The 24,833-nt window shown below is 46.5% G+C and overlaps 2 protein-coding genes across 15 annotated transcripts in view; one reads left to right on the top strand and one right to left on the bottom strand.

The window, feature by feature from the left end:
• Window positions 1-41: 41 nt before the first annotated feature.
• Window positions 42-1,211, top strand: TOMM6 (translocase of outer mitochondrial membrane 6). Its single transcript, XM_004590356.3, has 3 exons — window positions 42-248; window positions 649-753; window positions 922-1,211. The coding sequence occupies exons 1-2, from the start codon at window positions 121-123 to the stop codon at window positions 743-745; spliced, it is 225 nt and encodes a 74-aa protein (XP_004590413.1). The 5' UTR covers window positions 42-120; the 3' UTR covers window positions 746-753; window positions 922-1,211.
• Window positions 1,212-6,350: 5,139 nt separating this feature from the next.
• The window catches only part of USP49 (ubiquitin specific peptidase 49), an 80,134-nt gene continuing 61,651 nt past the window's right edge, over window positions 6,351-24,833 (bottom strand). For 8 of the 14 annotated variants that reach the window (XM_058663145.1, XM_058663181.1, XM_058663138.1 and 5 more), the window contains 6 exons: window positions 17,365-18,742; window positions 15,747-15,951; window positions 8,735-8,843; window positions 8,040-8,245; window positions 6,957-7,099; window positions 6,351-6,842 (listed from right to left, as the gene is read on the bottom strand). In XM_058663145.1, coding sequence (XP_058519128.1) covers window positions 6,681-6,842; window positions 6,957-7,099; window positions 8,040-8,245; window positions 8,735-8,843; window positions 15,747-15,951; window positions 17,365-18,714 — 2,175 coding nt within the window. In that variant the 5' untranslated portion in view covers window positions 18,715-18,742 and the 3' untranslated portion in view covers window positions 6,351-6,680. Of the gene's footprint in view, window positions 7,100-8,039; window positions 8,246-8,734; window positions 8,844-15,746; window positions 15,952-17,364; window positions 18,743-22,650; window positions 22,842-24,833 lie in introns of those variants that run through there. The other 6 variants (XM_058663178.1, XM_058663163.1, XR_009245296.1 and 3 more) reach the window with 6 other exon arrangements.

The following is a 24,833-nucleotide window of genomic DNA, read 5'->3' as shown; positions in this document are numbered from 1 at the left end:
TTGGCCGCGGGTTCTGCTGGTCGCCGGCGGAAGGGCCGGGCCGGAAGTTGCGTGTGCGGTGGCGCCGCTGCAGCGAACGCAGTGCTGCAGGGCCAGGGCTGCGTGCCGGAGGGTGCTGCTATGGCTTCCAGCAGCGTGGCTGGGAAGCCCTCCGGGTCCGCAAACGAGGCTCCCGAAATCCCCGACAACGTGGGAGACTGGCTTCGGGGCGTCTACCGCTTCGCTACCGACAGGAATGATTTCCGGAGGTAATTGAGCCAGGGGCTCGTGGTGCGTCTCTCGCCTTTCCCTTTCCTTGCTGGGCTGGCTCAACCTACTGCCCATGTGGTGGCCTTTCCGTGGGCTTTGCTGGGGTCCTTGACCGGGAGAGTTCCCGTGTGGTGCTGGTTGGGGGGGCTAAAGCAGTCTCTTACTGGTAAGAAACTAATTAGGGGGACTGGGTAAGAGAAGGCACGGGAATATGTAAATAGACTTTTGGGTGCTGGCCTAGAGTTGAATTGGTCTCTGGGTTTGATCGTTCTCCTGGTAGGCATGGAAATGAACTCCAGATTCCCGTGTGGGTTTTGGGCGACCTCTTGTAACACCTCAGGAAGAAGGTGAGGCTCGGCCACAAAGCTGCTGAATAATGGAACACATTGTTGTTTTCAGGAACTTGATCCTCAACTTGGGACTTTTTGCTGCAGGCGTGTGGCTGGCCAGGAACTTGAGTGACATCGACCTCATGGCACCCCAGCCAGGGGTGTAGCTGAGCAGGTAAAAGCACTAAGACAGCTCTGCATGCCTTAGGAATCCTAGAGACGGGGGCTTGCTCAAAACATGTAGGAGACTTGATGCTCTTTCTATTTCAAGATCTCTTAACCAGTTCCCTCCAGTGCCTTACTTGCCTAATATCGCCTGTTGTGTCCTGTCATCTGATTGCAGACAAACGGAATTGCTGTGCTGTACTCGTACCTTCCAGAAGCAGTAAGCCATCTGTGACACGCCCGGATGGCAGCTCAGGTTGGGTGCTGTGGGGAGCCCCCCTGCCCTGCCTGCTCTTCCTTGAGTCCACTCAGCACTCTGCTCCCTGGTGGGCGGCCAGGCTGCAGCCAGGGTGTTGCCTCTGCTCTGTAATGTCCTGGACGTGGTCCCTGCGGTTTGCACCGCCTTGTCCTGAGGAGTGATGATAGTGTCTTAACCAATATTTGAAATAAAGACTGCGTACAAGGACAGCCATTTTCTTCTTTTAATAAGAAACTTCTGCTTACAAAAAACAAGGTGTAAAAAGTCAAGATTTACAAAAATCATAAAAACGTGATTTATATTTCATAATCAGACAGGGACAAGATCTAAACCTGGATTGTAATGGAGATGGTTTGCTTCATTTCAAAAGGAAAGAAGAAACGGAAATGGTAAAACATCATGTGCCTGGGCACAGAGCTTGTCCTTGAGACATTTGCACTGTGGAGTGGTGCTGGGGGGAGCAGCCGTTTGGTGTTGCATAGTTTGTAAGTGCACGGGGGCTTCGTTGCTGCAAGAGTAAGGTGTGGCAGAAGGCAGTGGCTATACAGCGCCACTGCTGAGGAGGCTGCCTCCTGTGCCAACACTTAGGTGTTTTTTAACCCTAAATTCTCGGTAGTACCACTGCCTAGGGCTTTGCAGTCTTTGGAAATTAAAAATGTAAAGGGGCTGGCATGGAATGACTCAGAAAGCTCTAGAAAGACAGAGACAGGGTTCCCAGGGCAGGTTTTTTTCCTCCCCGATGAACTTCTACTTGTAGGTGTTAAAAAAACAGTTTATATGTGTGAACTCTTTAGAGCTGGTGTGGGATTAAAAGACATGACTTGGAAGGCAGGTTGGGCTGCTTTCAGCAGCCTACTGTTGCAGTTGACAGAGGCTGCTTCTCCCAGTGTGCTCACTAAACAGTACCGATCTCACTAAACAAGTTGAAAATTGGATTAAGATATGTTAAAAAAAAAAAAACAACACCACCTTTCTCTTGTATTCAGATGTGTCCTGATAAGCGGATGGAGTTTTGAGCTCTGTCATTTCAGGCTGAAGGACCTCCGCTGTCCACACTGGAGGCAGGGGTCCAAGCTAACTGTTCACATGCGGGACCACAGAACTTACACTTGAAGCCCTCAATCCCTCCAGTGGTGACAGAGAAAGTTTACAAGCCATGGCATAGATGCTAAACTATTGACAAGAAATAGCAGTACTTCCCAGGCCTTACAGCAAGGAAACTTAGATCCTGCAGGTCTTTTTCCTGATCTAATCCCTGGTGTGAACAGTTCCATTTAATAAGATTTCCAAGTCTGAAAATCCAAATCCAGCCTCCATTAGGAAGGACATAGCAGTTTGCAAAAGTCCAATACAAGTTTGTCAAAATGTAATGATTTAGCTTCAAGTGCTAGTGTTTTTGGTGGGTTTTTAAAGCCATAATGCTGGTTTGACTAATGTTTCACTTACACTGACTTAATTCCTTGGTGATATAATTTGAATCTAACAAGAGCCAATTTTTTTTTTTATGAATAATCAATCAGTAGTTCTGAAAGTGAAGGTGCTGGCTTTCATCATGGCCAACATGACATTTTCCCCATGGGAAGTCAATTTTACATCCTGTCATATTTGTCAGCCTGGGCTAGATAACACAAGCACAGTGTGAAAATTCTCAAGCTAGATTTTAAGCAGAAGCTAAATACAGAAAGAGCCCACAAAAATGAGTGCTTGCCTTGGTGCCAGAACAGGTGTGCAGGCATGTGGGCTGAGTCCCTGGGGGTCACAGAGATTGGTTGTCAGATGTGGAAGATACAAACTCGTGATCTCTAACAGGGATATGAAGTCAGAAGGGAGATGGATGCATACTTACCTGGTTCCACAACCAAAACCCAAGTGGCCGCGTGGAGAAACCTCTTCATTAATTGGGGCAGTAATGAGGCCGAGGGACCCAATTACCAAGTGTGCTTTTAAGAGGTGCGCTCTGTAAACACCGTTAGGTGAAATGTCAGGTGTGTGGTAGAAAACTTAAGGTTGGAATAGAAAAAAACAGGCTGCGTCCTGCCCTGCAGTGAGAGCAAAGCCTGTCGGCACCTAGGGAGCCCTGTGGGGGCGAGTCAGAGCCTGCGCCTTCCCTCCCATGGTCACCTTTGCAGATCACAGTGCACAGGCTTCCTTACAATCTAAAGTTCACACATTACAGGGGATTGTTTTCTACACTACTTCCTGACATTTTGTGCAAAACTTCAGAACAAAGGAAGATACTGCAGGAGGTACCCTTTTGTGTCTGTCTTCTACCCTAAGTTGCCCAGCATCAGTTATCATTTGCATAAAAACCAAAAAGCCTTTTTTTTTGTGCTCTCCCAACCAGCTGGTGAAGCAAGACACAGTCCCAGCTAGAGCTGCCGTATACAGTTAGAAAGGGCCTCCCTTGCTGATCAAAAAGGCCCTGAGCTAATGCGGAACAAAAAGGCTTGTGAAAAACAACGGGTCCATGGTCTGCCTAGAAGAGCAGCCGTGTGGTGACCAATCACAAAGACAAAGACCTTGGGGATCACAATGACACTGCAGAACTTGCTGGTAAGAATAATTTGCATTCACACACAGAGTTAAATACTTTTCAAAAGTCTCTGACACCAAATGTCCTTTAAACACTATACAGACTCATCTGCCACTTGAAATGACAAAAAAAAGGAATCCTTTCCCTTAATCTTTTCAATCCCATGCAAACTATAATTGGGTACAAGGCACCAAATTTTAGGAATTGTATAAAATTAATTCACAAAGCTTTATCAATAAGTAAAATTCCATTTCTTCCTCCCTGCCTGCCCCCCTCCCCGCCTCCGCTTCCATTGCCCCCACCCTCCCCACCCCCAGCTAAGTTTTCTTCTGCACCCCTCTTGCCCTCTTGGCCTTACACTGGGACATGCCCCACTGCCAGCCAAGCCACCTCATTGGTTCTTCCTTGGTACTTTGATGGAGCTGTAAGCATAGCCAGAGTAGGAAACTCATACAATCATTGGTTCCAGAGCCTTGCCATTAAAAACAAAAATAAACTCTGCTATTGAGTCCATAGGACACATTAACACTTCTATGTTTCCAGTTTTGTTCATGACCTTGTAAGAGACATCTTGGAATTCCTTCCAGTGTGGTGTTGCCTCCACCCTCAGCCTAAGGGGCTGGATCAAAGCTGGCAAGAGCCCTGTCCATTGACCATGAGGTTCGGTTCCTGGCTGCCGAGCTCATGCCTATTGTTTTACACTAACTTGGATACCCTCCAGGATGCAAAACCCACAAGGGTGAGGATCAAGCTGGACTGAGGTATAACTGCTTTTGTGGGAGGGTCGGGAGGGAGGGAGAGGGACAGGGTGCATTCATCTGGGCTGGTCACAGTAGCAGTAAACATGCCAGCCAATCGCCAAGGGTTCCTGAAACAGGACTCCTGGCTCGTTGCCCTGGGGGAGAAGCAGGCCTACTGAGGTTCATCAGGTGATCCTAGGGTTGAATGGGCAGAATACAGTCAACTCCTAACTGGTTCTTATGTTCGGCTCTTTAGACTGTTTTCAGTTTAACCTAAGATGCAACTGAGACATTCATCTACTTCAGTATGTAAATAAATTAAAGGCAAAGGGACGTTTCCCTCCCAATAATCATTGGCTTATGTGGCAGGGAACTCTTAATAAACATCTCCTTAAATACTAACTTTGTAACAGTGTCTGGGGCTGCTGCCTCTGGGGACCTGAGGTGTCTGTGACTGCAGTGGGATCTCACAGGGTGGGCTCTGTTGGCGACATTGCTGTCCTTTCTATTCCAACTTGTTCTAAAACATTTCACTGGCTTGACTGATACATGGGTGCTCAGCTAATTTGAGCGCTCATTTTACAATATGTTTAATCTGCTTAATAGTCATAATATTTGGCATTAAGACTATTTGTAAAAGTCATTTTAAGATCTTCCAGTGTTCCATTAAATGCCTGTGTTTCTTAGTAAGTATTTCCTCTTGGACAGCTTAAAGGGTGAAGCAGATGCTCTATTAGCTTTTCTCTGGTAAGTTCTCCTTTTTCAGAGTAATAAATGTAGGGTTCACTGAAAGATGAGGCACAACTCGTTGTTTGCTTTTGTTTTCACTCTTCTTGGTGTTTCTGAGTTGATGGGCTTTTCAGTTGCCACAAGAAGTCATCACTAGTCCTGCTGACTTACAAATGTGGGTTTTAAGAACAGTGTCCTATCAGAGCCTTGGGCAGCATGGGCAGCTGTGACACTTTAAAACAGTGTCTTGGAGAGGGTGAGCCCAGGCAAAGCTTATATAAAGAATCCTGCAGTAGATAATATAAACCAAACAGCATAAAATATGCCATACACTATCGCTTCCAAATAAAAGCTAAATATTACAGAAACCTCACAGTGTTGGAAAAAGCAAGTTTAATTTAAAACATAGTCACTCCTTCCCTATCAGGGTGAATTAGCTTCTGTCTGAATTTCTTCCATGTCTCAGTGCTGTCTGGGAGAATTCATTTCAAAAAGAGGTCAACAGCAAATGCTACTGGTCTGTTTGGGTAACGGGCTCATCAACTTCTGCTAAAGCGATAGCCCTCACTTTTGCCTGGTTTCTGCCACTGCCCACCCTGTCCCCAACTCCGTTCCATAACTACTCCCTTCTACCTGAATTCAAACATTAACATGGTACACTCAGTCAGATGAGCATTGTGCGTGGCAGGCTGAGCCTCCCTGCAGCAAGCTCAGGCCAGGCCTGGTACCTGCATCGCAGTGGTGCCTGATGGTGAGGAGGGGTTGGTTTTGTCTGGACACTTTTATCCCACTTAGAAACTATCTGGACTTAAACAGATGCACATTACTAGCACTGGGATAAAAGGCGGTGCACTCCTGCTTTTTTCCCTGAAGGACTGAGAACAGGTGGAATTGAGACTTGGGAGGGAACCAGTGGTCACCATCAGTAATAAACTGTTGGGCAGGATGGAGTGGGTTGCTCTGGGACAGCAACAGCTTGGGGACCTCGGGAACATGACTGTTTCAACTGTCTAGGTACAAGAAAGAAGCTGCATGCTGCACCAAGGTAAACAGAGGTGACAGACATTGAGGTGAGCTCTGGACCAGTGGTTGTCCCCGCCCACACTCAACTGAGTTTTGAGTAAACCTTAAGACAAGAGGCTTACGGCCAAGTTTAAACCAGACAATATGTTTGCTCTAGACCTGAATCAGGGATCTGCTATAGAGCAGGGATAATCAGGAGCGAGTGCCCTGTGGCCCACCATACAGCAAAGTACAAGACTAGTACTCATACTCTGCTTCCTTAGATGAACTGCCCCTTTAGAATGAAGGGATGGTCATGCCCGTTTCAGAAATGTGGAATGATAAATTAATAGCACCAGGTAGGGAAGGAATGGCATGTGAAAACCTCCCACTTTTCATGGAGAAATTTGCTCTGTGCCTCTCATTCTTCAACTGTTATCCTCTATAAAAGAAAGTCTTCAAGTCTTGTGGGAATAAATCCTTACACTTCACTGCCCACCTTGGAAGCACTCCCAGCCAGGGTCCTCCTCACGCTCTGGCCAGGACTTCTCACACAGGAAAGGCTCTGCTGTGCTGCAGGGAGGTCCTGATGAGCAGGGGAATCGCACGCTGGATCCAGCCCTCCTGGCTGGACACGATCATGCTGCTCCCTTGTTACCCAGATCCTTCTAAATTCAGAAGCGACAGATGGAAGGATCTTCATAGAAGTTATTCCCAAATCCATTCAAAAGAAAGTAGCTCCAAATCTCAGGAGAGGCCCTGGATCCCCTGGCACCTTCCACGCTAGACCAAGGGAGGCAAACCCAGTCAGCTGTTCCTGCAGCAGGCCTTATTTCCTACATGAGGAGCAATGTATAGACACCATTAGTTTGAAAGCAATACAGTCTTTGACACACGCCTCCCACTCAGGGGAACGCCCGGGGTTTGCCTTCGCCATTGCTGGACTGCACCTGAGCTTGGAGGTGGGTTTCTGGGAGCCTTCCATTGCCCTGCACTGTTCTTTGAGTGTAAAAAAGGATGTAGGCCTGGGTTTTGCATACTTCCTCGACACTGCATACATTCAGCTTTGAGTCATTGCAGTGGACCCAAAAACCTAGGAAACCAAAGAAGGGAGAGAAAGAGAATGACTACTCAACTTCTATTTTTGTCAGCAAGCAAAACCAGGAGATGAAGAAAGGGACAGAGCTGTTGTGAATTGTGCCACACCTTACTTATTGGTGGCAGGGAAGGGATGAGTGAGGCCAACAGGCTTCCCTGTGACCACTGGCTTCGGCTGCACCAACCCGCCCAGCACATTGCTGTATCCCCTAACACTTCTCCTCATTTTACTCTGGCTTTTCATGGTCCTTTAGAGCCTTGTACAAAGATGACCAGGGTATCAGGGCCTATACAATGGGAAGGGGGCAGGGAGGAAAGGAGACCTGGAAGTAGAGGAGGCCGATAAAGGGAAATTTGGAAGGAATAATGTATGTGTCCAGAGGCTGCAGTGTGGCCACTCCTCTCTCTGGGTGACGGGTTTAAGAGGATGTGCATGGCTGTGAACACACCTGCAGTCATCTGCCTCAATGCAGCATCCAGGAGGACAAGAACCAGTAACACCTTTGGAGGGGTCCCTGCATCCCTCACTTCCCATGGTGAGGGAAGCTGTAAGGACACAATAAGTGCTCATTAAATGCCCTCAGCTTCATTATGCACCAAGGCTAACGAGGGACATCCAGTATCTCCCTGCAGTCAGGAAAACTATTACCAACACTTTGCCTTTACCACAATGATCTCTAATTGTTGACTTAGCAAGCACTATGGGGTAGGCGCTGTTGTAAGCACTTTTATACATGTCAGTTCTTTTCTAAGAGCAACCTTGTTCTCTAGTGCATTGTCCAAAATCTGAATCTAATTTTCATTATTCTTTCCACAGTATGTATGTACGTTCCCCCTACATGACCTGTGGGATGAAGATAAAAAGGAAAGCAATCAACTGTGGACAAACCAACCCTTTTCCGTGTCCCCCACCCCACAGAGTCAAGCGCACGCACCTCCCTCTGTGTTGTAGCAATAGGCTGTGTAGTGTCCTGAGCCAAACCCTTTCCCGTGATGCATGACCACTGCGGAGAGATCATAGGCAAAGGTCTCTTTGTCAAGAGAGGAGAGCATGTCCCTGCAGCAGTAAGGTTCCATGGTTAATACCTGGTCAAAGACGACATGGACCCCAATCTTCTCTCGATGGTTACGGCCAGACCACCTGGAACACCGACACACACTCCTTACTAGACAAACTGGCATGTGCGACCACAGGCAGTGCTAGATAAGGCAGGGAACTGATGACGCGGAACTTCGCAGCTTTTGTTTTCTCATTAATTAAAGGTGGAAGTCAAGGCCCCCCTGTATTTGCTTTGAGTTTCACCAAGAACTCTAGAGATTCTTAAACAAGCAAATTAGGCAACCACCCTTTTGCGGTTTATTGCCTGCCCTGCGTTAAGCTGATTGTTTTACATTTCACCATGAAGATGAAGCCCCAGAAGCCCCAGTGAGGCTGGGAAATCTTGAAGCACAGACCCAGGATGCAGCTAGCCAGGGCATGAGAATACAAGTGAGGTTCGCTGGGCTCCAACGTCAACTGGCTTTCCTGAGGGGAACCATTTCATCTTCGTGGGAGGAGCGAGGTCTCAAAGAAACATGCTAGTGTGCTACAGCCCACCTCCCCCTGCAAGCTGCCTTCCCCGAAGCTCACCTGAATCTTTTAAGGTGCAGCCGGAGGACCTGAGGTAGTCTGTAGATCATTAGCTGCTTTCTAGCTTCACTCAGAACAAGGGGTTTTGGATTGGATTTTCGTCGTTTGCCTATATGGTTTGAGAAGATAGAAGATACAGGTTGTGAAGAATCTCATTCATTCCTAGCTCTGGCATAGACAGTGGCTTACCACTCAACAGGCATTCTCCTTATTTCTCAGTATTTGAGCTTCAGTTTTGTCTGGGGCAGCAATGTGGTTTCTCTGTCGGGCTGTGTTTCCCATGTCTGCATGCTACGGCCAGGGAAGTTCTGGCTAAAATGACAACACTCTCAGGCTGACTGCTCACAGATGGCTGATTGACTGTAAGATGAGATGCGGCCATCTGGCCTTCCCACCATCTGCAACTGTTGCTTGCAATTCCTCTTGGGTCATGAAGTGACCCTGTGGATGGGCGCCTTGTGCTAGGACAGTCAAGCTCAAAGAAAGAAGGAGTCTGAGTTCCTGATGACCATGCAGCTACCATATTAGTCCCTGAATGTCCTTCAGACAGCTATTATATAACAAAACAACAAAGCTATGTCTCATTTAAAAAATATTTATACTTATTCCTTACTGTCATCTAATTGAAAGCAGAGCAGTGGGGCATGGTAGGGGTGGGGTTGGAGAAATCTATCTAGCATCTGCTGATGCACTTTCCAAATGCCCACTGATTCATTCAAAGCCAGGAGCCTGGAACTCCATCCAGGTCTCCCATGTGAATGGCAGGGCCCAAGCACTTGAGCCATCATCTACTGCCTCCCAGGGTGTGCATTAGCAAATATTTCATCTTAAGTCACTGTTATTTGGATTGACTGTTACAAGCAATAAAACCTATTCTTGACACCTCTGCTTTCAAGTGTTTGACCTCACCAACTTCCAGAATTGTTTGATGGATTTAGGATGATGTACTGCTGACACTGTAACTTTATTACTAGGATATAATGGACAGTTACTGCAGCCTGTGCACAGAGTACAGGTACAGTAAGGACTTTATGCCATTAGATATGGACTTACAAGTTCTGAGGCACCATAATATAACCTTACTTTCATTAGATAGGCCTTAATCTATTTCCTGCTCACAGATGGTTGTATGCTAATGGAGAAGCTATTCAACACTAAACCTCACTTGACTGGACAATAAGATGCTGGACTCTATGTTTGGTATATGCTTGCAATGAGGGAATCTCAACTGAACTTGAACTGTGGTTATGCAACAAGGTGGAGGAATCCACCATGGTGGGAGGGTTTGGGGAGGGGTGGGGAGAATCCCACATAATATAATGTAATTAATGAATAAAAAAAAACCCCACTAAAGCTCACAAGTAAAATGGGGAATAATGCACTTATTTTAGGCTTAAGAAAAAGATAAAGGTGTGTGTGGCACATCAGGTTAAGCCACCGTTTGTGACACTGGCATCCCATACCAGAGAAATGATTCAAATCTTGTTTATAGGAAAGCAATGGAAGATGACTTAAATACCTGGGGCCCTGCCACCTACACGGAGATCTAGATGGAATTCCAAACTCCTGGCTCTGAATGAATCAGTGGATCAAAGATCTCTTTCTACATTTCCCCGTCAGTCTGCCTTTTAAATAAATAAAGTATAAGTCTTGGGCCCAGCACGGTGGCCTAGCGGCTAAAGTCCTCGCCTTGAACACGCCTGGATCCCATATGGGCGCCGGTTCTAATCCTGGCAGCTCCACTTCCCATCCAGCTCCCTGCTTGTGGCCTGGGAAAGCAGTCAAGGACGGCCCAAAGCTTTGGGACCCTGCACCCACGTGGGAGACCTGGAAGAAGTTCCTGGTTCCCGGATTCAGATTGGCAAAAGCACTGGCCATTGCGGTCACTTGGGGAGTGAACCATTGGATGGAAGATCTTCCTCTCTGTCTCTCCTCCTCTCTGTATATCTGACTTTGCAGCAAAAATAAATAAATCTTTTAAAAATAAATAAATAAAGTATAAGTCTTTAAAAGAAAAGATAAAAGGAAAATATTACTAAAGGATAAACAGATTTAGAAAAAGATATTTACTTGAAAGGCAGAGTTACGGCGGTGGGGAGAGACTGAGAAAAAATCCATTTGCTAGCTCATTTCCCAAATGGCTGTGGTAGTTGGGGCTCGGCCAGGCTAAAGCTAGGAACCTAGAACTCCATCCAGGTCTCCTATGCAGGCGGCATGGGCCCAAACACTGGGGACGTCTGACGTTGCGCTCATAGGTGCATTAGTAGGGAGCTCGACGGGAAGTGAAACAGCCAGGGCTGGAATCAGTGTTCTGATACTGGATGCTGGTGTCATAGGCAGGGGCTTCACCCACTGTGCCACAACATGAGTCTCTGAAAGATTTTTTTTTCCCCACATAATCTAACCAGTGGATTCTAATTTATTTTCACAGAGGCTGAATTGTGGGGGAAGTGCATTTCTAAATTGTAGCAAATAGATAATGAAAATAAATTTCTCTTAATTTCTTTCAGAAGCCTTCTCTTCAGTCCATTTACTGATGACTGCGCTGTTATTACATTAATTAAATCAGTAAATGGATGGAAATATAAAATTAGTGATTCATTGTGGTGCCTGCTAATTGTCCCTGAGCCATTAACACCACGGCCTTGGTGTCTGAAAACCTTGGCATCTAATTGCAAGTCTTGCTGTACCACTTGTGGAGGGCAGTGAGTCACACGGCTTCCTGTGACAATGAGATGTGGTGATGCTGCTTGTCCTAACAGACTGTATCAGAACGGGTGTCTCATAGGACTGCAGGGCTGCAGCTCGTGGGGGTATGAGCAGAAAGAGAATTCAAAGAGAAGCCTGGCCCCCTTTTCATTCCTCTTCACTGGATTTTTGTCTGAGAAGACTGGCAGTGACTGCCACCCTCAGCAGAGGGAGCATGTGAGCTAAGGTGAAGACAAGATAAGGTCTGGCTTTGTTTCTGTAAAATGAAATTCACAAAGAAAATTGATGATCTGACTGGGATTGATCAGTTCTGTCTCTGTCTGAAAAGCTGGCCACACAGACAGGCGGACAACGGACAGTTCTACAACTTCACAAGCAATAGATTGTTGCATCTCATCCCTTCACTATAGTCTTCTTTTCCTGCCAACATGTGCACCTGCCAAGAGAAATTCCGACACAATGGCACAACTGGCAACCAGAAAAAAGTCTTTTCTTACAAAAATAAAAACATTTTTCATCTAATATATCTAAGAAGGGTGGAGGTAAAATAGTTGATACAGTTTTATCTGTTAAAATACAGATACTGCTCTAATCAAACTATTTAACTCACCTTTCTCTGTATCTCAAAATGGGAAAAGGTCAAGAGATTTCAAATTTTCTTATTTATTTTTATTTTATTTGAGTGACAGAGAGAGAATCTTTTATCTGCTGATTCATTGCCCAAATGCCCGCAAGAGTCAGGGTTGGGAACTCAGTCCAGATCTTCCAACCACAGATCTGACTCCTTGGGCCCTCCCCTGCTGCCTGTCAGTGTGTGTATCAACAGGAAGCTGGATCTGAGGCAAAGGAGGGACTCAAACCCTGGAACTCACTTGTATAAGTGTGTCAAATGCCTCCTGACTGCTGAGGCAAAAGTCTGTTCATAAATTTTTTTTTAAGATTTATTTATTTTTATTGCAAAGTCAGATATACAGAGAGGAGGAGAGACAGAGAGGAAGATCTTCCATCCGATGATTCACTCCCCAAGTGAGCGCAATGGCCAGTGCTTTTGCCGATCCGGAGCCAGGATCCAGGAACTTCTTCCAGGTCTCCCACGTGGGTGCAGGATCCCAAGGCTCTGAGCCATCCTCGACTGCTTTCCCAGGCCACAAGCAGGGAGCTGGATGGGAAGTGGAGCTGCCAGGATTAGAACCGGTGCCCATATGGGATCCCGGGGCTTTCAAGGCGAGGACTTTAGCCGCTAGGCCACGCCGCCGGGCCCAAAATATATCTTTTTTAAAAATCAGGACAAAAATCCAATTCATACTTGACACCATTTTTTCCACTTTAAAATAAAATTTATGGGGCCCAGCACGGTGGCCTAGCGGCTAAAGTCCTCACCTTGAACGCGCCTGGATCCCATATGGGCACCGGTTCTAATCCCGGCAGCTCCACTTCCCATCCAGCTCCCTGCTTGTGGCCTGGGAAAGCAGTCGAGGACGGCCCAATGCGTTGGGACCCTGCACCCGCATGGGAAACCCGGAAGAGGTTCCAGGTTCCCGGCTTTGGATCGGCGCGCATCGGCCCGTTGCGGCTCACTTGGGGAGTGAATCATCGGATGGAAGATCTTCCTCTCTTTCTCTCCTCCTCTGTGTATATCTGGCTGTAATAAAATGAATAAAATCTTTTAAAAAAAAGAGATATATTTTATTTTTATTGGAAATTACAGAGAAGGCGAGACAGAAAGATTTTCCGTCCTCTGGTTTACTCCCCAAGTGGCTGCAACAGCTGGAGCTAAGCTGACTCGAAGCCAGGAGCCAGAAGCTTATTCCAGATCTCCCATACAGGTGCAGAGTCCCAAGGCTTTGGGCCATTCTCTGCTGCTTTCTCAGACCATAAGCAGGGAGCCAGATGGGCAGTGAATAGCTAGGACATGAACTGGTGCCCATCTGGGATCCTGGGGCTTACAAGGTCAGGATTTAACCATTGAGCCATCATGCCAGGCACTTTGTCCAATTTTTTAAGAGCAGAATAGGTTTCCCATAATTTATGATTTAAGAAAAAACTGAGTAAAATATATAAAAAGGTCTATTATAATTTCTGTTAAAATTGGTAATCCAAACTTTCACGGCTATAAACTTACCTCAAGGACTCTACATGTGTGCCTATGATTTAAAGATTTATTTATTTCAGAGGCAGAGTGACAACTGCTTCCTGGCCTTTTGGCTAAGATGAAGTTTAGTATCAAAAGCAGAGTGACAGATGACATAGAAAGAGAGGGAGATCCCTCTTCCACCCTCTGGTTCATTCTTCAAACAGCTGCAAGAGCTAGGACCATGTCAGGAGCCCAGAACTCCATCCTAGGCGCTCATGTGGATGGAAGAGGCCCAAACACTGGGGCCATTATTTTCTACCTTCCTAAGATATTAGCAGGAAGTTGGATGGGAAGCAGAGCAGCCAAGACTTGAACCAGTATTCCAACATAGGATGCTGGGGTTCCAAGTTGTGGCTTCACCTGCTGTGCCGTAAACTGTCAATTTTACAACTTTGGCTTGCAAATTTTTATATGCCATAAAAACCAAACAGGAGCTTCTCCATATTTGCTTTGCATTTCTTCTGTACATATTGGGTGAGTGAAAGCACTGGTGTTAGTATGACAAGAAGGGCCCCTGCACATCATGCCCATGAAACCATATGAAAACAAACAAAAATAAAAGAAACCATATGAAAACAGTTCCACCTTAAGATCAAAGTCTTCCCTTATAACTCCCTCTTTTTTTTTTTTTAAAGATTTATTTATTTTTTATTACAAAGTCAGATATACAGAGAGGAGGAGAGACAGAGAGGAAGATCTTCCGCCCGATGATTCACTCCCCAAGTGAGCCGCAACGGCCGGTGCTATGCCTATCCAAAGCCAGGAGCCAGGAACTTATTCTGGGTCTTCCACACGGGTGCAGGGTCCCAAAGCCTTGGGCCATCCTCGACTGCTTTCCCAGGCCACAAGCAGGGAGCTGGATGGGAAGTGGAGCTGCCGAGATTAGAACCGGTGCCCATATGGGATCCTGGTGCGTTCAAGGCGAGGACTTTAGCCGCTAGGCCACGCCGCTGGGCCCTATAACTCCCTCTTAAGTGTGAACATTTCAGACACATGGAAAAGGGGGAAAATGCAGAAAATATCCCTGAAGCTGCCACTAAACAATGTATTTCAAGACTTGGGTTTTGGTGAGAAAATTTTTTAAACAAATTTTAGCCTAACTCCTGGCAGACGTTTTTGCTAAAAGAATAATCTCCCAAGTCTGTATAAAAGCATGCTTTTCTAGAGCCACAGTTTCAACTGCCTCTACATATCAGGCCATGCCCACCAGGAGTCGTCAAACACAGCCCAACTCATGGGCCTTTGTTTTTAAATATATGAGCAGTCCCATGGGCCCAGTGCCATGGCCTAACGGCTGAAGTCCTTGCCTTGATCGTGTCAGGATCCCATATGGGTGCTGGTTCTAATCCTGGCAGCCCCGCCTCCTGACCAGCTCCCTGCTTGTGGCCTGGGAAAGCAGGCAGGACGGCCCAAAGCCTTGGGACCCTATACCAGTGTGGGAGACCCAGAAGTGGCTCCGGGCTCCTGGCTTCAGAAATGTGCCTGCTGGGCCTGGCACAATGGCCTAGTAGCCAAAGTCCTCGTCTTGAACATGCCGAGATCCCATATGGGAGGAGGTTCTACCCCCGGCAGCTCCACTTCCCATCCAACTCCCTGCTTGTGGCCTGAGAAAGCAGTAGAGGATGGCCCAAAGCTTTGGGACCCTGCACCCACGTGGGAGACCTGGAAGAAGTTCCTGGCTCCTAGCTTTGGACTGGTGCTGCACCGGCCGTTGCGGTCACTTGGGGAGTGAATCATTGAACAGAAGATCTTCCTCTGTGTCTCTCCTCCTCTCCGTATATCTGACTTTGCAATAAAAATAAATAAATCCTTAAAAAAGAAAGAAAGAAATGTGCCTGGGAAGGTAACAGAAGATGGCCAAAGTACTTGGGCTCCTGCATACATTGGGAGACATGGATGAGCTCCTGGCTCCAGGCTTTGGTCTGACCCATTGCCGGCTCCTGCAGCCATTTGGAGAGTGAACCAGTGGACAGACATGCACACTTGCTCTCTCTTCTTGTCTTTCCTTTTCTCTATAGCTGCGTTTCAAATAAATAAATCAATCCTTTTAAAAAATGTAAAAATGCTTTAAAACCATTCAAACAGTACTTTGAGCTTTAGGGGCCAAAGAATCCCCTTTAACTAACACATCCCTACTACACATGGCCCCTACCCCTCCATGGCACTCACTGTTACACTGGTCACAAGCGTAGATTCTCCCTTCCAGAGCCTCTGTCTCTGTAAACTTGGCCAGCATCTCGGTGAGCAGGCACTCCGTCTGATTCAGAGGGACAAATCCCTTTTCCATGCAGTGATAGCGCTCTGGAAATTCCAGGGATAGATCCCAAAAGGGCTCAATGGTATTGGATTTGTAATTACATGATACACAAGTGACCTACAATGAAAAGATTTGAGTTATAGGTTATAGACGTTGGTTCTACTCACACATTTTAGTTGGCTTTATATAAGACACATAGTTTTGCAAAAACTAAAGGCTGTGATTTTAAAATTGTAGTATTCAAATAAACCAAATTTTAATAAGAATTAGAACACATGACCTTGGCTGGGAATGCAAAACTACACAACAAAGAGATTATATCCACCCTTTCTTCTCTCTCAAAATCTGCTCTAGCCTTCGGCGCCTTCACGGCATCCCAGGCGGAGATGGAGAATTCACAGGTCCCTGCCAGCTTCTGTCACCCCTGCGTCTGCTTCCACACTGCCCATCCTGCCATCTTTGCCCTTGTTTCTGTACTAATCCCTCTGTGTTCACACTCTCAGAGTGCTGTGATTAGATCCCTCACCTCACTTTACACTTCCCCCAGCACCTTTCTTCCTAAGGGGAGAGTATGTGGAGGCAGTGTTGGGAAATACCGCATTTCTATGTGGGGTGGGGGGTGCGGGAGTAGGTGAGGGGAACCTTCAAAAAACTCTTCCCATCTCACTTATCTTTCTTTCAAAATCTAAAAACCAAGACACAAAACTTCATTAGCACAGCATAGATGGTTTACTTGAATCTTCTAAGTTGCTAGCTTCCCAAGCAGCTCTGGAAACATTTATTGGCGATGGAGAGAGAGAGAGAGAGAAAGACAGACATTCATCTGCTGGTCTACTTTCCAAACGGCTACATCAAGCAGAGCCTCAGCTAGGTGCTGGGAACTCAATCTGGGGCTCCAGTGTGAGTGACAGGAACCCAATCACCTGAGCAATCAGTTAACTGCTGCCTCCCAGCGAAGGAGGACACTGCAATCAGGACTGAAGCCAGGTTCTCTGACACAGGACACCAGCATCCCAACTGCTAGCCTAACACTAGAAAGATGTGCTGTCTGCATCTTTTTTTTTTTTTTTTCCCTAGGTCTCTCTGTGTGGCTACAGACCCAGGAAATGAAAAGGGTCTCTGTTGTGTTCCTGGCTTTCTCCCTTCCTTGTACATATGGAGGAAGAACTCTATTTTAAACCACTAGGGAGACAGGGTTTCAGATAAACTATTCTGTTTTCTAACATTGATGGCATAGAAATAACAAGCACTTAATTATAACAATAAAAATATTATATACCTATGCTTATCATGTGCTGAAAATAAGGCTGAATGGTCAAATGAAACATTTACCAGGACAGAAACGGCCTTTAAGTTCACCAACAAGGACATCACAATGCACAGTTCAGCGAGAGGCACCAGGGCTAGCCTCAATTACTCACTCCCGGCTAACACTGGCTACGTAGACGGGCCCAATGCTCCCAAGGGGGGTTCACCAGGCGCCCAGGCTGACATCCAAGCCTCTCCCTTGTCAGCTGGGCACACACTTACCTGACTGAGCAGCTGCCCGTGAAATATAGTGTTCACCACCTTTAAGACCTGTTTGGTGAGCTTCCGCTGGGAGAAGGGGATGAGGATCCGGCGCGCAGCGCCCTCCGATTCCAGCTCCTGCTGCACTTTGTGCAGCAGCTCACAGAGAAATTCCTGTGCATCCTGCTGGTCGTAGCCACGGAAGGCGGGGATCAGGCTCCACACCGAGTGCAGCATGGCGAAGGGTGACACCAGGGCCCACTTCCCCGACCACATGACTCGGAAGAGAGTGTGCAGTTCGTGGCAGAGGGAGATGTGCTTCGAGCTGGGCTCCTTGTTCTGGATGAGTTCCAGGCTTCGGCTGATGGACGAGCCACCGTTCCAGCAGATGCCCTCCCGCTGACATGCCTCGGCTCTGTGGCTGCGCGCTGACAGCTCAGTGGCTGAGTTGCTGACCGGCTTGCCTGAGAGCTGAGTCCTCCCGTTGGTGGCTCGGGGAAACAGGTGCTCTGTTGTGGAAGGGTCGAGGTTCAGGAAACATTCTCGGAACTTCTGGAGGTGGCTGAGCACCTGTAGAATGGAGTTCATGTAGCACGTATTGCCCAGGTTGCGCAGGCCCGTGACGCCCGGGGCCACTGCTGGCTGGCGACGCGGCTTGAGCGCCGTGGAGGCAGGGGTCACGCGGCGTGAGGTAGGCAGGGCTGCGGAGCCGCTGGTGGCGCGTGGCGTGTGCAGGAGCAGGCGTGCGCTCTTGCGCGGAGGGGCGCTGGCCAGTTCCTCCAGCAGCCGTCGCTTGACCTCACGCCGCCGCTGCCGCGCCTCCTCCTTCTTGCGCTCCAGTGCTTCCTCTTGCCGCCGCTGCTCCAGCTTTGCCCGGCCCCGGGAGCTTTTCTCGAACCACAGCCGCAGGGTCTTGGCCAGCAGGCGCTGGCGCCGGTACCACAGAGCCGTGAGCATCTGCGGCTGTCCCTGAGGTGCGCGCTGTGGCGGGACCACGTCCTCGCCCGCAGCCATGGACCGCAGCGTCCGTCCGCGTCGCACCGGCGGATCCTGCTCCTGGCCGCGGACCGCCAGGAGGGAGCTTGTCAGCAGCTTCAGGTCCCCCTCCGGGTTGTCATTGAGCACATAGTCCTCGCACAGGTAACAGAACACGTACAGGTCCCGTACTTCCATGGCGAGAGGGTGTCCCGTCTCCTTGAAGTGTTTTCGGGCGTGGTCTTCGATGTAGTGGCCACAGGCCACGTGGGAGCACTTGAGACAAGCCCACACGGACTCTGTGGTGGCGCACTCCAGGCACCGCCACTTCTGAGGGTTCAGGATGGAGTGGTCCTGGGCGAGCCGTAACCGCCCTACATGTTTGCATCTATCCATGTCTTAGAGAGGTTGCCACGCTCTTAACCTGGTACGATAGAGCCCCCAAAAAAGAAAAAAAAAAAACTTTAGTGAAATAGTTTCTTAGAAAAAGACTTACAAGAGGTTCAAATAAAAAGGCAGTCTTACATGGATTCTGATGTATTCAAAGCAGAGTTGATAGAGATAAGAAAGATAAGAAAAAGATCCTTCTTTACGGTGCAGAGTATCGTTTTAATGATTTATAGCTAAGGGAGGTAGACTGCAAGTTTCCATTTAAGTAACATTTTAATGTGTCGTTTTCCAAAGAACGGTTACATCTTGTAGAAAGTGTGGTTGTGACCCAGTGTGATGGCTCAGTGACTAAATCTCGACCTTGCAAGCGCTGGGATCCCATAAGGACATCAGTTTGTGTCTCAGCTGTTCCTTTTCCCATCCCGCGCCTTGTTTGTGGCCCGGGAAAGCAGTCAAGGACGGCCCAAATGCTCCAGACTCTGCACCCACGCGAGACCCAGAAGTAGTTCCTGGTTTGGATTGAACTCAGCTCTGGCCATTGTGGCCACTTGGGGGAGTGAAAAGAAGATCTTTCTTTCTGTATCTTCTCTCTGTAAAACTGCCTTTCCAATAAAAAGAGATGAATCTTTTTATTTTTTCTTTTTTTATATATTTTTTTATTCATTGATTACATTGTATTATGTGATACAGTTTCGTTGAAACTGGGAATCACCCCACCCCTCCCCCCAGAGATGAATCTTTTTAAAAAAATAAATAAAAACAGTGGTGTGTGTGCACCTTCTTTATAGTAAAAGCATGGGTAAGTAAGGAGTTAAAATTTATTTTTTTTAAAGATTTATTTATTTATTTTATTTCAAAGTCAGATATACAGAGAGGAGGAGAGACAGAGAGGAAGATCTTCCGCCCGATGATTCACTCCCCAAGTGAGCGCAACGGCCGGTGCTGCGCCGATCCGAAACCGGGAACCAGGAACCTCTTCCAAGTCTCCCACACGGGTGCAGGGTCCCAAAGCCTTGGGCCATCCTCGACTGCTTTCCCAGGCCACAAGCAGGGAGCTGGATGGGAAGTGGAGCTGCCGGGATTAAAACCGGTGCCCATATGGGATCCAGGCGTGTTCAAGGCGAGGACTTTAGCCGCTAGGCCACGCTGCCGGGCCCAGTAGAGGCCCAGGAGTTAAAATTTTTAGTTAGGACAAGAAGAGCAATGACTGATGGTATTAAAGCCTCTACTGGGCCCGGCGGCGTGGCCTAGCGGCTAAAGTCCTTGCCTTGAAAGCCCCGGGATCCCAAATGGGCACCGGTTTTAATCCCGGCAGCTCCACTTCCCATCCAGCTCCCTGCTTGTGGCCTGGGAAAGCAGTCGCGGATGGCCCAAAGCTTTGGGACCCTGCACCCGTGTGGGAGACTTGGAAGAGGTTCCTGGCTCCGGATCGGCATGCATCGGCCCGTTGCGGCTCACTTGGGGAGTGAATCATCAGACGGAAGATCTTCCTCTCTGTCTCTCCTCCTCTGTGTATATCTGGCTGTAATAAAAAATGAATAAATCTTTAAAAAAAAAAACCCACAAAGTAAGTATATTACAGGGGCCAACTCTAGGGGCTTCCCCTTCTCACCATCTGTGTAAAGGAAACCTTCAGACCACACAAAAGAAAGTACCCCAGATTCACCCATCTAGTTAAAGGCTGTTTTCCCTTTGAGCACTGCCAGGATTTAGTTTCTACTATATTATGTTTTTATTATTCTAATTATTGCTTTTAAAAAGAAAAATTTATTTATTTCAAAGGGAGAGTTTCAGAGAAAGACAGAGAGATCTTCTATCTGTTGCTTTACTCTCCAAATGGCTGCAATGGTTGGAGTCTGAGGCCAGGATCTAAGAACTTCTTCCAGGTCCCCCACATGGGGCAGGGGCCTAAGGACTTGGGCCATCCTCCTCTACTGCTTTTCCAGGCCACCAGCAGGGAGCTGGATGGGAAGTGGAGCAGCTGGAACCAACGGGGTTCTTTAGGGATGCTGCCACTGCAGGTGTTGGCGTTACCTGTTACTCCACAGTGCTGGCCCCCTTCATTATTATGTCTCCATCGACTTGTTGCCAAGTGTCCTTTCAGTCATTTCTCTGGATGTGTTTGTCCATTTTCTGACTAGTTATAATCTCCTCCCAAAAAGAAATCTTTATGGTTCTACTCTTATAATGTCAGGATTATGGGTGCTTGGCTCTTAGTAATAAAAATATTCTCAGAATCACCCTTGCACACAGTCCTGAATGGTAGCGAAATGATTATTTTTATTCCCTTTTTTAGGGCATAGTCAAATGAAAACATATTTATATTGAAAAGATAATAAAAAATGATTTTTCTTCTTGCTCCTTGATATCAGTTGAGAGTACAAGTTGTGTACACATGATGCTTACACTCAATTACTGAGATATAAAAAGATCAACAATGAAGTAATGAAATGAATGAGAAATCAAGAGATCGGCAATTTCCATATTTCTCAATCAATATTTATTTTTCATTGAAGGTCACTGAATCACCTCTCCCCCTTAATATTTGTTTTAGTTCTCTGAAAGGCAGAGTGACAGAGAGGGAGACACACAGAGAGGTCTTCCTTCCACTGATTTACTCCCCAAATGGCTGCAAATTTCCCAGGTGCATTAACAAGACACTGGATGCAGTGCGGACTTGAATCAGCATTCTGCTGTGGGACACTGGTGTTGCAGGCTGTGGCTTTAACCTGCTGTGTCACGGCGGCAGCGGTGGTGGCGGACTACTCCAAAGAAGGGCTCAGAGCCTGGAGAGGGGTCTAAAATACTCATTTTAAACATGCCCATAGATGATGAATTCTTTTGCATTTTAGTCTAGTGAACGTTAGAGAAATGAATAATTCCTCACAGAAATTTAAAAGAAAGAATTTAATTCCTTGCTTATATTAATGATGACTGATATTGTTTTCTGCAATGATGGAACTATTCTCTGTCTGTGCTGTCCAGTACTTCAGTAACTAGTCACACGTGACTGCAGCATACTTGAAATGTGGTTATGGAGAATGCAGGCCTGAATTTTAAAGCATATTTGATTAACTGAAATCTAAATATTAGTCACATGTGGCCAATGGCTACCATATTAAAATAAGACAGGCTTAAATACACTGGAAATACTATCTTCAGCTCACTCAGCCTTCCTGTTTTCTTTCTAAAGACATAGTACTTGCTGAAAAAAATCTGAACTGTCTTTTCTTATAGCTCAAAACCTTATAGGTATTATAGCTCAAAAAAAAAAAATCCCCATTTTATCCTCGATGTGTTCAGGAATTTAACTGCTATTGAGATCACACCATATGAAATACAGCACAGATTCAAATCATGCAAAGATAAAATACTGCTGTAAATAGGGATACAGCAACACCACATACAGAACATTGGTACCTTACAAAATCATCTGCTGTGCTAGAACCAATCTGCTAGAACAATCAAAAGGACAACTAGGACCTGGCGCCATGGCCTAGCGGCTAAAGTCCTTGCCTTAAATGTGATGGGATCCCACATGGGCACCGGTTCTAGTCCTGGCAGCCCTGCTTCCCATCCAGCTCCCTGCTTGTAGCCTGGGAAAGCAGTCAAGGATGGCCCGAAGCCTTGGGATCCCGCATCCACGTGGGAGACCTGGAGGAAAGTTCCTGGCTCCTGGCTTCAGATCGGCGCAGCACCGGCCATTGCGGCCACTTGGGGAGTGAATCATTAGATGGAATATCTTCCTCTGTCTCTCCTCTTCTCTGTATATCTGACTTTGTAATAAAATTAAATAAATTTCTTTTTTTTTTTTTAAAAAAAAGAACAACTAGAAACAGATGTAGTAACTCTATACCCTCCCCAAGGAAAACTGTCAAATGGAAAAGGTGCTCTGGATAATCTAGCTTCTGATTTCATTTTCTGATCTCTGCATCTACTGACCAAGCATGTTGTTTCCTGCACAATCCTTTTCCCATTACAGATATGTCATGGCAACTCATTAAACTGCCAGATGGCAGACTAAATCCATTCAGCACGACACAGGGTTGCTTTGCACCTAACCATGCTGATTTAAGGTAGGCCGACCAACTTGTCTAGACAAACAGCACACGCATCTGACCATGAAATGGAAGTTTCCCAAGAGAGACACAAGAAAAAGAGCACTTGTTAGAGTCAATGGAGAACACAACCTCAGGCTGGCTCAGCTCAAGGAAGATAATGTGCTTGACCAACCTCTCATACACCCAGATTGCTGTGTTGCAGAACAAGATTCAAAACCCCTGGCAGACAGAGGAACACCATTCCACAGATTTTCCCTTAATATTCTCAAAGGTTGTAATAGTGTTAACATTTCCATCTAAGGTAGCAGGTTCCCAGTATCCAAAACAAGTGCAGTGCAACAGGAAAAATAGGATATAGCTAAGAAAATTGACAGTAGCCTGGCAGCTTTAAATAAATTTCCTGGCTTGGTGTGATAGCCCAATGGCTAAATCCTCACCTTGCAAGCACTGGGATCCCATTTAGGTGCTGGTTTGTGTCCCGGCTGCTCCACCTCCTATCCAGCTCCCTGCTTGTGGCCTGGGAAAGCAGCAGAGTATGGCCCAAGACCTTGAGACCCTGCACCTGTATGGGAGACCTGAAGAAAGTTCCTGGCTCCTGGCTTCAGATCGGCACAGCACTGGCCATTGCGCTCACTTGGGGAGTGAATCATCGGACGGAAGATCTTCCTCTCTGTCTCTCCTTCTCTCTGTATATCTGACTTTGCAATTAGAAATAAATAAATCTTGAAAAAAAAAAAAGAAGAAGTGGAGCAGTTGGGACTTGAACCAGTGCCCAAGTGGGGTGCCAGCACTGCAGGTGGCAGCTTAACCATACCACAGAGCCAACCCCTGTGAACTATATCTTAATGTGATTTCTATCTTGTTTTTTAAAAGTTCGTTTTCATAATTACTTACATTAAATCATCTTTCCCCATACTTCTTGTAAATAAGGTACTAGCAGACAAGAAATTCACTTCTGATACGTTATTTGTAAAAGGAACGGTTATTTGTGAAAATAGCAGTCTTGGCAGAGAGTGTGGTTGATGCAATTCTGAGTACATTTAGTGAACTGAAGGGTTAAAATACCCGGTACTGTCGCATATGGCAGTGAGCAGAATCACAGATGTTGATGATACCACATAATTAGTATTCTTTTATGTAAATGAAGGCTGTCAGCATGTTACCATAGTATCTTCTCTCTCTGAAGCTGGATTTTTATGCCACTTGGTCTCACTGAGACGAGGTAGACTTATTCCATGGTCCTTAGTTAAAAACTGAGAAAAAAAATCAACATGAGAGAGAGAGGAAATGGGAATCTCCCTTGATTCCCTTTAATTTTTTTCTGTTTATTCCCTTTTCAACTTTTTCCTTTAGAAATTTTATTTCTGGTGATACAGTTATGCATTTAGGATACCCTAAGAAATTTACTATTTGTGAATAATTGAAGTACTACAATTAGAAATAATATCAAAATACAGATTACTAAAGATGATTCTAGTGGCTTATTTTATCATACAGATGTTTTAATAGATGATGTAATAATTTAGAAGATTTTCTGAACAACTGGTAGAAGTTGAAAAAATTCCACTATCTTCTCACTTAATAATGACAGTTATCTAGGGTAGAATGATTTTTTAAAATAAATCTTTTTTTTAAGATTTATTTATTTTTATTACAAAGTCAGATATATAAAGAGAAGGAGAGACAGAGAGGAAGATCTTCCATCCGATGATTCACTCCCCAAGTGAGCCACAACAGGCCAGTGCGCGCCAATCCGAAGCCGAGAACCTGGAACCTCCCCCGGGTTTCCCACGCGGGTGCAGGGTCCCAATGCACTGGGCCGTCCTCAACTGCTTTCCCAGGCTATAAGCAGGGAGCTGGATGGGAAGTGGAGCTGTCGGGATTAGAACTGGCTCCCATATGGGATCCCAGGGCTTTCAAGGCGAGGACCTTAGCCGCTAGGCCACGCCGCTGGGCCCCTGCTCCACTTCTGATCTAGCTTGCTGGATGGCCCAAGTGCTTGGACCCCTGCACCCACATAGAAGACCTAGAAGAAGCTCCTGGCTGTTGGCTTAGGCCTAGTCT

The sequence above is a fragment of the Ochotona princeps genome, chromosome 1 (assembly GCF_030435755.1).
Source record: "Ochotona princeps isolate mOchPri1 chromosome 1, mOchPri1.hap1, whole genome shotgun sequence".
Classification (NCBI taxonomy): Eukaryota; Metazoa; Chordata; class Mammalia; order Lagomorpha; family Ochotonidae; genus Ochotona; species Ochotona princeps.
Note: the sequence above shows the minus strand (reverse complement) of the source record. Positions and strands in the feature narration are given on the sequence as shown.

Bases quoted from the DNA above. Each gene is read 5' to 3' on its own strand.
- TOMM6 (XM_004590356.3), top strand. From the start codon at position 121: ATGGCTTCCAGCAGCGTGGCTGGGAAGCCCTCCGGGTCCGCAAACGAG. The intron at 249-648 runs GTAATTGAGCCA...TGTTGTTTTCAG, and splicing joins GACAGGAATGATTTCCGGAG to GAACTTGATCCTCAACTTGG.